We start from the raw sequence: 15,397 nt of genomic DNA on the forward strand, positions 1-15,397 counted from the left end.
CGTCGTTTGACCGCGTTTGCCCAGCACTGCACCCCTGGGTAAGCCTCCCCTCCTCCCGCTACCGGAACCTGTGGACGCTGGATAAATTGTCTTCATCGCCGGTGGATAACTCTCCACGATCGACCCCACCCCCTGGGCCCTAACAGAGTCTGGTTACCGCTTGCGTGCTCCAACCCCGATATCTGAGTCCCACTGGCTTATCAATAGTCTCAGCGTCTCATCCCCGCACACAATCAGTAACACCTGAGTTCAATAATGACATCCACTTTGAGTCCCTGCTCCTGACGTCATTACTCGGCCCATTCACATCACAATAGTTTTAGCAGCTAATCACAAAATGCCGTTAATCCAAATCTGTTGATTGTTGTTTGACACACTTAGCACAAAGTGGATAATTCCAAACACACGTTACGAATATCCGTGACCCGGGTACATGTGTTTATAAATGTAGTTCCAATATTCTACGAGGGAGGGTTTAGCCATCCAGATTGCCTCAGGATTATGACCAACAGATAAACACAGTGGGTATACTCGAAAGGTGCCGCTCCAAACCCAGTGTTTACTACAGACGTTTTACACATCGGTCAAGTGTGGAAGCGCACTCTCAAGAAGCAGACACTCGTCCAGTCCAGTGCGAAAACCAAACGGTTTAATAGAGTAAAATCTTCAACAAGCAATATCAGAAACTTTGGATACGTTTAAAAAGAGTCGAGGCACCATGTCGGTTGTAAACGCTGTTCCATTCATGAAACCTCTCTACATGCGGTCTCCAATTTCGCAGGGGCGAAGGCACACGCTCCCTGCCAGCGAGTTCCGCTCTCTCAGTCCGGAGGATGCTATCAGTGTGTTCGAGATCGAGAGAGAGGGTAAGTCATTTCTCTGTACCCAATTCATACTCAGATGAGTGTATGCCTCACTTATAAGAAAGTCAGATAAATAGCATCGCTACTACTGGTCTTCACTTTCAAGAACATGGTTGGGCTGTCCAACAGTAGGGTAACATGATAAATGTACTGGACTTTATAGGAAAGAGGCCAGGGAAATTGTCGTCATATATTGTACTTTGAGTTATGTGTTATATATCCTTCTGTGCTAAAGATGACTGAGGGCAACCCTCTACTCCAGTCCTCCCCCAGTCATCTCAGTTTCAGTTGTGATTAAATGCTCTATATAATCTCAAATGTATTCGACAGAGCTCCATGTCACCGACATTAACGACACAATAACTCTGTCCTTTCTCTCCCCAGCCTTCATCTCTGTGTCTGGTGAGTGCCCTCTCCACCTGGACGAGGTACGCCACTTCCTCACCCTGTGCCCTGAGCTGTCGATGGGCTGGTTCGAGGAAGGACGCCTGGTGGCTTTCATCATCGGCTCACGCTGGGACCAGGAGAGGCTTACCATGGTGAGACAAGTTGGCCAACGCCTGGGAGTGGAGACTGATTTCATTTCACTTTAGATTGACTAGCAGGGAAGCATAAAGCAAGATTATAAACAGCTTAATTTGTTTTGCCAAATTTTAGGAAGAAATTACTGTGTAAGGATAAAGATAAGGATGAACTTTATTAATCCCCTCTGGGAAATTCGGTGACATACACATACAACCACAGCCTCATTGTACAAATATTCCACAATTATTACATTGACAGTAATAATGGCACACATAAATTCACACAAGCAAGTTCAAGTTCAAGTTCTTTAATAGTTGTCATACAGAAGTACAGAATACTTTCATACAAAATGCTTCTTACTGTTACGCTCCAGAGACTGTGCTAGACAAGATAGTATCAAATAACATAATAACATAATATAGCATGAATTTAGAAGAAGAAAAATGAGGTCACAGTGTTCGGTATAGACATATGTACAATGTTCTGAGTTACCATATAATATACAATACACAATACTATGCAGTGTACTAATGTACAGTACTATCTAGTGCAAAGCAGAAATGGGATGAGGTACAATTTTAGGTACAATTTACAGTAAGGTGTACGAGTTGTAGTGCAATCCTTCATCCATAAATATAAAGTGTGGGGAGTGGGTGCTACAGTGTGTTTGTTTAAAGTGGGTGTGTGCTATAAAGTGTGTGGAGTGGGTGCTACAGTGTGTTTGTTTAAAGTGAGTGTGTGCGTGTGGATGTGTGTGCTATGTGCGTTTGGTGGTTGTTGTTGTGTAGTGTTCATTCATTGTTCGTTTAGCAGCCTGATGGCCTGGGGATAGAAGCTTCTTCTGAGTCTTTCTGTGCTCGCCTTGAGACTCCGGTATCGCTTGCCTGACCGCAGCAGTTCAAAGAGGCAGTTGTTCGGGTGACTGGAGTCTTTAATGATTCTCTTAGCCTTGCCCCTGCAACGCTTGTAGTAAATGTTCTGGAGGGTGGGGAGCCCCCCTCCAATTGTGCGTTCGGCTGAACGTGTCACTCTTTGTAGTCTGCTTCGGTCTTGTGCAGTGCTATTCCCAAACCAGGAGGTGATGTTGCCGGTCAAGATGCTCTCTATTGTACATGAGTAGAAGTTCTTAAGGATCTTCTGGCTGACTTGGAACTTCCTTAGGCGCCTGAGGAAGTAGAGGCGTTGTCGTGCCTTCTTCACAACACTGTCAATGTGTGTGGTCCATGTCAAGTCCTCGGATATGTAGGCTCCGAGGTACTTAAAGCTGTTGACTCTCTCAACCGGTGCCCCGTCGATGCTGAGGGGGCTGTAGTCCTTGACCCCCGACCTCCTGAAGTCCACAATCATCTCCTTTGTTTTGCTGACGTTCAGGGAGAGGCTGTTTTCCTGGCACCATCCCGCCAGGACCTTGACCTCTTCCAGGTAGGCCCTCTCGTCGTTGGCAGAGATCAGGCCCACCACCACTGTGTCGTCAGCAAATTTGATGATTGTATTGCTACTCCGCTGAGCCACACAGTCGTGTGTGTACAGGGAGTAGAGGAGGGGACTCAAAACACAGCCCTGGGGGGCCCCTATGTTGAGGGTGATGGATGAGGAGGTGCAGTTGCCTGCTCTCACCACCTGGGGTCTGCCAGTCAGGAAGTCCAAGACCCACTGGCAGAGGTCATAGCCCAAGCCCAGGTCCCTGAGCTTGGCTATGAGTATGGAGGGGACTATGGTATTGAATGCCGAGCTGTAGTCGATGAATAGCATTCTCACATAGTTCCCCTGCCTCTTGTCCAGGTGTGATGCTGCTGTGTGCAGCACATGGGCTATGGCGTCCTCCGTGGACCTGTTGGGGCGGTATGCAAATTGCAGGGGGTCCATGTTGATGGGGAGGGAGGAGCAGATGTAGCCCTTTACTAGCTTCTCAAAGCACTTCATGGCTATGGAGGTGAGAGCTACAGGGCGGTAGTCGTTGAGGCAAGCAGGCTTGGATTTTTTGGGTACAGGGATAATAGTGGACTTCTTCAGGCAGGTGGGGATGACAGCCTGTTCTAAGGACAGGTTAAATATGTCAGTGAATACTGGGGCCAGTTGGTCGGCACAGACTTTTAGGACGCGGCCGGGGATGCCGTCCGGACCTGCTGCCTTCCTGATATTCACTTTTTTAAAGGTCCGCCTCACCTCATGCTCTGTTACCCTGAACACTGCGCCTCCATCAGCAGCCGACCCCCCCCCCCCCCCCATTGCCGAGGCTTGTGAGCTGGTGTTGTTATTACCAGCATCAAACCTCGCATAGAAGGTATTGAGGTCATTTGCTAAGCATGCACATTTGTTGATAACATGCAGGACTACAGTAGATCTTGAGACAGCGTATGCGTATATCCGCTGCCGCTCTGGCCACAGTTGCAGCTAACGAGGGGGGTAGGGATTGGGAGGGCGAGACATCAGCGACTTGTCTCGAGGAAGGGCAGGAAGGAAGTGTGTGTGTGGGGGTCCTCGTGAAAAGTCATGTCTTTGTGCTCTTTGACATATTGATGATAAAAAAAACCTTGTATGTCTGACAGGGAATCATAAGACAACGTTAAAACAGTAAGACAGTGACGCACATCTCTGTAATTGGGTATTTGGAGTATGCCAAAATGATATGCCTATAGGCTCCTTGAAATATTATATCCACTCGTTTAATTTTTTTTTTATTATATACATTTAAGTATTCTTGTTCCAGATATAAACATGAACAACATTTATGATAACATGCAGGGATGAATGATGAAGACAATGTCGGCTGATAGGATATTATTACAACCCTATTTAACCCTTTCACTACCACACAGCAGAAGGTTAACCTTTCACCACCACACTACAGACGGTTAAATGGTAGTGAAAGGGTTAACCGTCTGCAGTGTGGTAGTGAAAGGGTTAAAGGACACTGTTTATTGGCGATGGTACCCCAAAACATTCAGGTCACAACAATGATAACGTATTTACCTGAACTATACCCCCTCCCTCTTCTCAGGACGCCCTCACGCTCCACAAGCCCCACGGCACCACGGTCCACATCCACGTGCTGGCGGTCCATCGGACCTTCCGTCACCAGGGCAAGGGTTCCATCCTCGTGTGGCGCTACCTCCAGTACCTCCGCTGCCTCCCCCGCGTCCGCCGCGCGGTGCTCATGTGTGAAGACTTCCTGGTCCCCTTCTACCAGAAGACAGGCTTCATGGTGCGGGGCCCCAGCGCCATCGTCGTGGGTCCCCTGACCTTCACGGAGTTGTTCTACCACGTCAGCGGCCATGCCTTCATGCGTCGTAACAGTGGCTGCTGAGTGTGGAGCACACAATGCCGTGGACTGTCATTGTCGGGGGTACACGCTCGCAGTACTGTATAGTCAACGTGCGTAATGAATGAACGCAGTATAGGCTTATATTATTCTAATGACTTGTTTTATTAGGAGAGCACAGATACTGCGCTGCCCGTAGTACAGTCCACCAGTCTGCTGATGGTACGCCCGACTCTGCCGGCCTTATGTGTACTGTACTTACTGTATGTATAGGGCAGAGCATATATATAGTATACTAAATCCTATTGAAACAAGTAATTAGAATAATATAAGCCCACTGTTAATTCATTAGACACGTAGGCTATCAGTGTGCGTGTGTGTGGCGCACACAACAAGACTTATGGAATATTAATGCAGTCTATTTCCACGCGATTAGCTTTAGTTCTTATTTATTTATCCACTGGCATTTGCAGTGTTGGTGTAGTAGGCTACATAGTGTATTTCAATATCTGTTTTATTGATTAATGATATATTTGAAAGAATGCAGGTTATAGCTATATAAAACAAATGTCTGTCCCATTGTACCAATCAATGGGATATATTGCATGTTGGCTATAACCTGCAGTCTTTCAAATATATAATCAATCAATAAAACAGATATATAACAAATAAGAAATACAAATGCCACAGTTGCATAATTGTGTTTGAATATCTGAGTAATTAAGTAATTATACATGTTACAGCCCTTGGATCCAAACGCCAGAGTCTCGACTGATGCATAAGACGATCTTTATTTATTTGTCCATCCGTGACGTCATCTTAGCACCGTGAAAACTGCATTGGAAACGTACATAAACAGACAAACAAACATTTCACATAACGGTTTCCACAGCACAGTACAAACACTAAACTAAATAACATTGGTATCAAAACTACAAGGATTACATTCCTACACAAGACATACAATCATTCATTCACAAATTACATTATACAAAGTTACAACCATAATCTAATAAACAACAACGCATACCTTGCTGCGCTCTCCAAGGAATGTAAACCGAAAAGGTCCTTTCTTCCGTTTAAAACACACGATCAATACATGGGGATACAAAAGGATAAAAAGTCGCACAGGAATACAAAGGCGATACAAAAAGACGCACCAAACGTTCCTGCTGCCGACTACATCACTTAACAGGCGCTTCCAGCTGTACTGATCTACGGTGCGCCAATAGGGACAGATTTATATAGGCCTACGGGTATCGAACTTCGTTAAAATCCCACACGTCATTTCAAGGCATACATACATACTGAATATTATTTAGTAAACAGCAAAGGATATTGTCTAGACATGTTTAATCTCAAGTGGTCCGTTACAATACATTTGTCCAAAAGCTGGTTCAGATATGGTTAATCCAGCTGCCCTGTGATCAGATGAATCCATATTATTTATTTTTCCGACATCAAATGTGTAATTCTTTATTGTACAAATATTGTCATATTTATTTAAATTATGATTAATTAATTAATTCCAAGGAGGCCTGTAGGGTTGACATGAAGGAATCACTATGATTCCTCCCAAATAAAGCCACTAAGAACACGGAGCACACCAGTCTGTCAAGGTAAGTGTGCTCCTCAGCACTCGTAAATCCTGCTCTCAGTCACGGCCGAATCCAATCTTAGGGACGGTTGGGGAATCCCACAACCGGCCCTAAGATGTCTCAAGTGGCCCTGAGAGCAAATTTCTTGTCGTAAGTCCGTTGGAGAATGAGACCCAATGTGTCTCGGGTAACGGACTCTAGTTAATATTATGTTCTCTCGGCAAATAGACTGCCATATATCTCTGAAAACAGCTTCCCGTGGAGCGCAGTCAGCGCACGTCAGTGTTGAAACTAATGCATGAAAGTCTGTCTCATGTTGCAGTATTCATATTCTACCGTGATGTGAATTCTATGAGCAGAGAGCGCTGGTTTCCATGAAGAATTCAGACTGGAGATTGGTTTCAGAGGCAATGGCTCAATTGATGAAAAGGTGATTTATTCAGCAGATAAGGCACAGGTTACACAGCACAGTAGACAACAGTCTCGACTAGACTGCGTCCCTAGCAATGGTCAGACATCGTTCTTATATCTAAACTGTTGGCCCAGATTTTCAAGATGAGCTGGTCTGAGTCACACAGCCTTTGATCAACAGGCTTTAATCAACAATGGTCTTGTGATCCTGGGTGTGTCAGAGCCTCACTTACAGAGTTTCTGTGTGTGTGTGTCTCTGTGTGTAGTGTGTGTATGTGTGGGAGTGTGTGTGTGTCTATGAGAGAGTCTAGTGTGTAGTGTGTGTATGTGAGAGTGTGTGTGTAGTGTGTGTATGTGTGGGAGTGTGTGTCTATGCGAGAGTCTAGTGTGTAGTGTGTGTATGTAAGAGTGTGTGTGAGTGAGTGAGTGTGTGTCTGATTAAATCATTTGCATTTGGCTCCTTCGAGGTGCGTGGATGACCAGTTTAACCTGTTTGAGTGATGTTCTGGGTGAGACAGCTGGGGGCCGTGTGTTCTCAATAAACAAATTGGTCTGGTCTGTTTGGCCTTAGACATTAGTAACTATATCATGCTATAATAATTTGCTGTTAATATCTCTTACCATCAAAAATATACTACAGCCGCCTGGTGACATGTACGCACAGTCTGAGCTAAGTTAATTTTGATAAATCCTACACTTTGCATAGAAATGATCGTGCGCACGGTTTACGCACATATCTGTGCGTACGCAGCATTGATAAATGAGGGCCCAGAACGATAGTACTGTCACCCTGTGCTCAGTGATGCAGTGAGGCACAGTGATGCATTATAAAGTCTGATGGCTGTCGGAATGAAGGACTTCCTGTGCCGTTCAGTGCTACATCTTGGGAGTCTTAAGGGCGTTTTCACACCTAGCTCGTTTGGAGCTGTTATTCCGGAACCTGGAGCGTTTACCCCTTATTTCGGTTCAGTTGGGCATATGTGAACACAGCAATTACATTCTGTTGCGGAACAAAACAAGCGGACCGAGACCACCTGGAGAGGGTGGTCTCGGCGCAGTTCCAACCGAACCCGAAGCGGACTCGTACACTGAGAATGCAATCGATTTAACAAACCGACACAATTAATAATAATAATACGTCGTGGGTCAACGTGGAGCAGCGATGAGGTACACTGCGTCGTTGATATTTGGGCAGACGATCACATTCGGGTGTCAGTCAGTCAGTCAGCCACGCGCAGGAGAGAGGAGCCGGGGTCTCTGTAGTGACAGCAGCACCGTGCGGGACAACGTCTCTCTCTCTCTCTCTCTCTCTCTCTCTCTCTCTCTCTCTCTCTCTCTCTCTCTCTCTCTCTCTCTCTCTCTCTCTCTCTCTCTCTCTCTCTCTCTCTCTCTCTCTCTCTCTCTCTCTCTCTCTCTCTCTCTCTCTCTCTCTCTCTCTCTCTCTCTCTCTCTCTCTCTCTCTCTCTCTCTCTCTCTCTCTCTCTCTCTCTCTCTCTCTCTCTCTCTCTCTCTCTCTCTCTCTCTCGGCTCGATTTGGGGAGGGGGGACACACCCCCCAAAATCTGACCAATGAGTGACAGTTTTCTCGCGCGTGGGTTTGTTTTGGTGCGCTGTTAACACAGCCGTGTGAACACAAACGAACTAAAGGACAAGTGCAACAATTGTATCATTATAGTCCCTGTGTCTCCCTGAATCGGAACAAAGCAAACGAACTACAGGTGTGAAAACGCCGTCTAGCACTGAACGTGCTCCTTCTGTCACCCAAGTCTGTGTATAGTGGGTGGGAGGGGTTGTCCCTGATGGCATGGAGTTTAGGCTACGTTTAGACGAGCGTTTTGGGATGGAAGTCTGAACAGAAACCGCAAAAGTCGTCTTGCGGTTTCACTTTTAATTTTGCGTTTAGACAAGCGTTTTGGGGTGGAATTCTCCGTGCAGACGAGGCTGTAACGACGGAGCCCCGCTGTCACACGATTGGCGCATATGTCACATGACGTGCTGTGAAGACCCGCCCTACTCTGCCTCTTCGCAGACTGTGGATGGGGAATGTGATTGGACCAAAGCAGAGTCACTCACAGACATTGGATCCAGTCACGCCGCGGGACAGATTCTTGTGTATTTAACCCTTTCACTGCTGCCACACGACAGCCGGTTGTGTGATAGTAAATTCTGTCGTGTGGCAGTGAAAGGGTTAAAAGTACTGCCAATGTAGCCTTCAGGTGATCGCCATGGATAGAATCAGACATGCTTTGTTTACGCTTCTAGGCTACTGGCGGCCAGCATGCCTGTGATGTAAGCAGTACGCGCGACCAGAGCAGTGACAACCCTTTCGTCATCGTTTTATGCGGTTTGACAGTTTAGATGAGAGCGCAAAGGTTTAGCGTTTCTAGGAATTCCACCCTGGAAGGTAGTCTCACTTTTTTGCGGTTTCACCCCGTAAAAACGCTGTTTCCGTATAAACGAAAGGCACATCCGAAAAAATATTTTTGCGGATTCACCTGCTAGCGTTTCCGTCTAAACGGGGCCTCATGTCTCTTGTGACTGTTAGACACACATGTATTTTCATCTAGTCCAAGTGTTAAAAACACAACATCCATTTTTATACGGTTTCCAGTTATCCAAGAAGACAAAAGTATAATTGAATTTACTTTAATAATATTCGAATATTCTCTCTCCCTTGTATTTCTTTCTGTATACAGTATGCCTTTGAAAGCCCTGTGAAGCTTAAAGAGAGTGGTAGTGGCGTTCATTCTCATTGAAGTTCATTTAAATGTAATGATGGTTATGCTAATCATAATTATTATTATATGGAAGTAAACCTGTCTGTATTTGCTGGTTAGTTAAGTACATCTCTAACCACATCATGTTTCTATGTCTAAGGTGGTGTGGCTGCAAAGGACTTAACGGCTAATGTGCCATGGGACCCCTCACCATTAGTGGGTATTACAGTTGTAAACGTCCCAGGATTCAATAGAAGCGTCTGTTTACTGCTGCAAATGCCTGAGTGATTAGTCTAAACATGTCCAGTAAGCAGCAAGGGACCAAGCACCCGTAGGCGTAGGGCGATCTATTAAAAACAAATGTTTGATTATTTGGATTTTAAATATACTTTCAAAATCCCTCCCAGACGATCTTCCCAGCTCCTGAGAATGTGTCGCTATTCTCATGTCGACAACCACCACCTGTGCCTCCATAAGTCTTGAATCAAGACATGATTTTTGTTCTTGAAAAATAAAGATGTTTGCTTTCAAGTTCTTTCATTAATGATCACATTCATACTACCTGCTACTATAGCCACCTATTTAAAAGGGTCCCACATTTTGTATCTTCAACAATTTTATACAATTTCCTTGAATCTGTGGAACATGTTTGTACTAGGGCTGTCAGTTTATCGCGTTAATTAGATTAATTAATTACACTGCAAATTATCGCGTTATGAAAATTAACTCAATTTTTTTTTTTTATAATATTTTTTTTGTATCTCATTCATTCCATAAGAATGTAGAATACACATTTACAGACTTTTTTCTTTTTTAATATGGTCCATTTGCATGTTCTTGGTATCTGATTCTAGGGACATCTATGAATCTCAGGGAATGTATTCCCAGTGTCAGAAATACTGTGGGCTAGATCCACAAAGAATGGATTGCACGGTGCAAGTTGCACCCTTACTTACAATTCATTATGAATAAAAAATGGGGGACCCTGATGTAAACAAGACGAAAGTCTTTCTCTGGTCTGCATCCCCTTAACAATTGTGTGCCGTACTGTATTGTACCCATTCTGCAATCTGTTAATAACATTTTCATTCAATCAATCAATCTGCGCGGTGATTGATTGAATGAAAATTTTATTTTGAGTAAATTGTAATGAACCAAATGAGAATATCAATAAATTTTTTTGTATCTTTGACTGTGAATAACACCATGCTCAAATTGACCAGACCTGAAAAATCTAAGCAAATTAATAGATGGAAGATGATTAAACAGAAGGTTTTGTAGATACAGTACTGAATTCTGCCATCCGGACACATGCAATTTGAAATATGAATAATATTGAAAAATATCAGGCATAAAATGGTTATGCGATTAAAATGCGATTAATTAGATTAATTAATTACAAATCCTGTAATTAATTAGATTAATTTTTTTAATCGCCTGACAGCACTAGTTTGTACATGTCTTACATATTTATTTATCCAGGAATGTCCCATTGAGATACAAGATCTCTTCTTCCAGGGAGTCCTGACCAACACGGCACACAACAAGTTTAAGGGCATTAAACAAAAAACATACAAATCAAATACAGAAGGCCATTTGTGCAGTGGCAAGAAGCATAATCAGATCAGCAATAGCATCAGGTAAAACAGTTACATATTTCATGAAGGGCTAATCGTAGCATACCTTTAAAAGCATTCACAGTAGGAAGTGCTTCACAAAGTTTCACTTGCAGCATATTCCATAAAAAGGGAGCATAGTGGGAGAATGCAGCTTTACCAAGCTCTGACTGCATCAAAGGAACATTTAAAAGCATCCCATTTGCTGCTTGTCTGGTATTAAAAAAGCAAGTATAAAAGGACAGAAGTCTGGAGATATATAGCTTACCTAGCAATGACTTCAGGATAAAAATCAACATGTGTGATTGTCTTCTTTGATACAGAGAGGACCATCCTAAAGACTGATACAAAGTGCAGTGGTGGGTGCGAGAGCCTGCACCCGTTACAATGTATAGCAGTATGGTACGCAGAATCCAGGTTTTTAAGCAGGGAGGAAGGAGCATGCATATTAATCACATCGCCATAGTCTAATACAGACAGGAACTCTGCACAATTATCTTCCTGGCTTCAGACGGGAAACATTTCTTTAAACGGAAGAAAAAGCCCAGTTTAGGTCTACGTTTTCTCAGTAGGTTCCCAATACAATATGTACATCAAAGGCCATCTTTTCATCAATCCATATGCCCAGATATTTGTAGGATGCTACTTTGTCAAGACATGTCCCTTCCAGTGTCAGAATCGGAGGGACAGCTGTATTAGCTCGAGAGCGAGAGAAGGTCATGTACTTGGTCTTTTTTGCATTAACACTTTGAGTGCCAACAACGCTATATGTCGTTAGTTCATGCCGACCGTTGAATGCCAGTGACGACATATAGCGTTTTATTATTTATTTTTTATTTTTTATTATTAGCGATTTGAATTCATATTTCATCAATCTAGTCTCACGTTAGTGCTGCAAACTCTCTGAGCTCCATTGGGAAAATACCGCCCCCTATCGTCTCTCCCTGTTGTACTGCACCCCATTGGATTAGACTGATGGGGGGGGGGGAATCCAGTTTCCTCATCTTACTTCTCCGGCAAGCCATCCGAAGAGATCCAAGTAAGGAATCTATTTTACCAGTCTTAGGATAATCAGAGCTGTTTTCACAGAGATATCAGCGTGTGCCACATGTGTGTGTGTGTGTGTGCGCTGATCAGGAAATGAGATAATAGATTTTTCAGCTCGCTTCTCTAGTGTGCATAAGTACAAGGAAATCGATGATTTGCATTTGGTTTACAACCTATATAGAGATGAGTTTTGAGAGGATTAATCATCATCACCATCATTATCCTGTATGTGTGTTTCCAGCCAAGACTGTGCAGACAGGGCCATTATCAGCTGGGTGGCACAGAGAGAACTAGGGGGGGGGGATAATATCAACAAATGAGCGGTTGCTATAGTGATCTGGGTCAAATAGAAGACAGCACTGCTCGTAGCCATCTGAGAGCAGCCAGGTCAGAGAGAGAGTGTGTGCATGCCAAGGTTTAAACATAAACACTGATAAGGACTGGGAACAGTGCAGATTTGGTCAGAGAGAACTATGCAGAGTTTGACATCGAAACCATACTAAAGGTTAAAAGCAGTTGCCATGGCAGCGTCACATGGTAACAAGAAGAGGGGCCAGGCCTGTCGTTGCTATGATGATGAATATTATAAATGTGAGTTTCCTTCCGGGTGTAAGTTAGAACAGGACACACAGCGTGATACGAGCAGACGTGGAGAGAGGGACTAGAGGGTGGTTGGGGGGGGGGGCCTGGTTGGGGGGGGTTCCATCAAAGACTTTTCAAGGACAATACGAGATGGGTAACATCTGAGGCTTTTTGTTTATGTAATAAACCACGGGTTCCAAGAAAGGTAACATGTCTGACGGTGTGAATTATTATGATTACGGATTGCATTAAAGGGGAATGACCACGATGTACAGCCAGTATGAGAAGACGTCGGAGAAAATAAACACAACGCAGAACTACACAACGACAACGATGGAGAGGTGATAAGTTGCTGATTGTGGTTTGCCAGAATCCAACAATTGGTTTGCCCGTGAGCCGGATTCTGCAAAAGACTTTTCAATAACGCGACGGCGGGGAACAGCGTGTGGGAACTCGAGGCAAGGCCAGCCAAGAGAGAGAGAGGCAGCCATGGGGTCGAGTCGAGCGGCCATGGACCACAGCCAAACAGCGCCGTGGAACCCCAGCCGTGGAACCAGATGCGAGTTGGAAGGGATAACCTGTCCCTCGTGAGTCCTGAATTGATATGGTCATGGACCAGTCGACCAAAAGATTCGCGGAACGACAGAGTATTTTAAACTGAGCTTTTATTTGTTGGTCACACAGAGAAGAAGAACTCTCCTGCAGCCCGCACGGGCTCAGCTCCTTGCACCACCAGTAGAAGAAAGAGTACATCACACTACATGTCATTTATACAGAGGAGGAGGGGAGGGGTGTATGTGTGTATGTATTTGTGTGTGTAGTATGTGTGTGTGTGTGGTGTGTGTGCTTGTCTGTGTGTGTGCTTGTTTCAGAAGGGGGGGCTAATGGGGTCCAGATGTAGGAGACCCCTAGTCTCGAACAACACATCCACAATCACTGCCCTGACAGCTGGGTGGGGGAGATGTGTGCGCGTGCGTGTGTGTGTGTGCAAAGTGTGTGTACAAAGTAACGCGTTACAGTAACGAAGTAACTTTTTGCCGTAAATAGTACTCTAACGCATTACTTTTTAAATTCAGTAACGCTGTTACCGTTACTAAATGGTTTGTTAGTTCGTTACTGCGTTCTTTTTATGTAGATTCATAGCGAGCGTCCTTATTTCGCCTGCGTTTGTTTTGTTTACTGTAGAGAGCGTCTATTTCTTTCCGTAGCCTCATTTCTGGTTTGCGCATTTCTGATTGGCCACTGACTGACGTTCTCTGACGTTCTCTGACCAGACAGCGTCAGTCAGTGGCCACTGGCCAATCAGAAATGCGCAAACCAGAAATGAGGCTACGGAAAGAAATAGACGCTCTCTATAGTAAACAACCGGAGGACGCTCGCTATGAATCTACATAATAAGACGCAGGAACGAACTAACAAACCATTTAGCAACTACTTGGAGAGATAATTAATATACAACATGGAAACGAGATAAAGAACATATTTGAAGGGCTGCTGGAGTCAACTGGACTAACGTTACTACATCTCGACCACCGCAGACTTTGGTGAGTGCAATGTGTTCACTGAAACTCAAGTTGATCAACGGATTTTGACTGTACGAAATCTGCCAGGGAATCTCATAATACTAATCAAACAATATAAATATAGTCCTTTCATGCACAATTGATATCCTAACTATTCTAACGTTGCAATGCTTTGATTGATATCTTAAACAACGTTGCAAGATGGTTATGAATGAATGAATGAATGAATGAATGAATGAATGAATGAATGAATGAATGAATGAATGAAAACTTTATTTAACAGATTGCAGAATGGGTACAATACAGTACGGCTCAATACATACAATTGTTAAGGGGATGCAGACCTGAGAAAGACGTTTGTCTTGTTTCCATCAGGGTCCCCCATTTTCAATTCATATAGACATTTATGACATACACAACATACATGACATTTATGGCATAGGGACATATAGGTATTTAGTACTGATACATTTGTGACATAAGCGGTATTCAAATATACAGTACTGTTACCCCTAGATCCTGACAGAGTATATACATATGATGGGGAGGGGACTGTACATTAGGAGGGGGTGGGTGGGTGGGAGAGAAATATACATACCGCGGGGAGGGAATATATAATGAAACGCTCTAGACCACATTGCTTAGCAGAGTTTGGTGATGTGAATGGAAACTGTCAAGTTGATCAACCGATTTTGAGTATCTGGGGCATGGGACTCGAGCAATTTTTTTTTATTTTCTTTTTAAATAACTAAATAGTTACTTTTCACAGTAACTCATTACTTTTGGGTGTAAGTAACTAGTACAGTAACGAAGTTACTTTGAAATGAAGTAACTAGTAAAGTAACTGAGTTACTATTTTTCAGTAACTAGCACAACACTGGTGAGGAGGGAGCCACAGACGATAACCCAGTCAGGATGTACAGGGGGCCCTGTGTGTGTGTGTGGGTGGAGGGAGACACAGAGCCACGGTCCTACAGCGTGGGGAGACAATGGGTGCACAGATATATAAGATATTGACATCAAATATTACTAGATCAATGAACTAAAAACTATCAATCCCCCTTTTGACATATAAATCAATATGTCAACACAACAGTTCATTGATGGATCTGTACCCGTCGATTGTCACCTCATTACATGCATCACATCTAATACCAGACGGGATAACAACATCAGGAGAGGAGAGAGAGAGATATAGAGGGAGGGGGGGGAGCGGGAGAGAGAGAGAGAAGAAAGAGAGAAACACGATTCTG

General features: G+C 44.0%; 1 protein-coding gene across 1 annotated transcript; it reads left to right on the forward strand.

The window, feature by feature from the left end:
- Positions 1 to 718: 718 nt before the first annotated feature.
- aanat1 (arylalkylamine N-acetyltransferase 1) lies at positions 719 to 4,695 on the forward strand (the record flags this gene model as incomplete). The annotated part of the gene is made up of 3 exons (XM_084318863.1): positions 719 to 866; positions 1,248 to 1,402; positions 4,390 to 4,695. 3 exons carry the CDS (start codon positions 719 to 721, stop codon positions 4,693 to 4,695), a joined length of 609 nt encoding a protein of 202 aa, XP_084174989.1.
- Positions 4,696 to 15,397: the final 10,702 nt, after the last annotated feature.

This window comes from Notolepis coatsorum (assembly GCF_963971535.1).
Source record: "Notolepis coatsorum genome assembly, chromosome: 7".
Taxonomy (NCBI): domain Eukaryota; kingdom Metazoa; phylum Chordata; class Actinopteri; order Aulopiformes; family Paralepididae; genus Notolepis; species Notolepis coatsorum.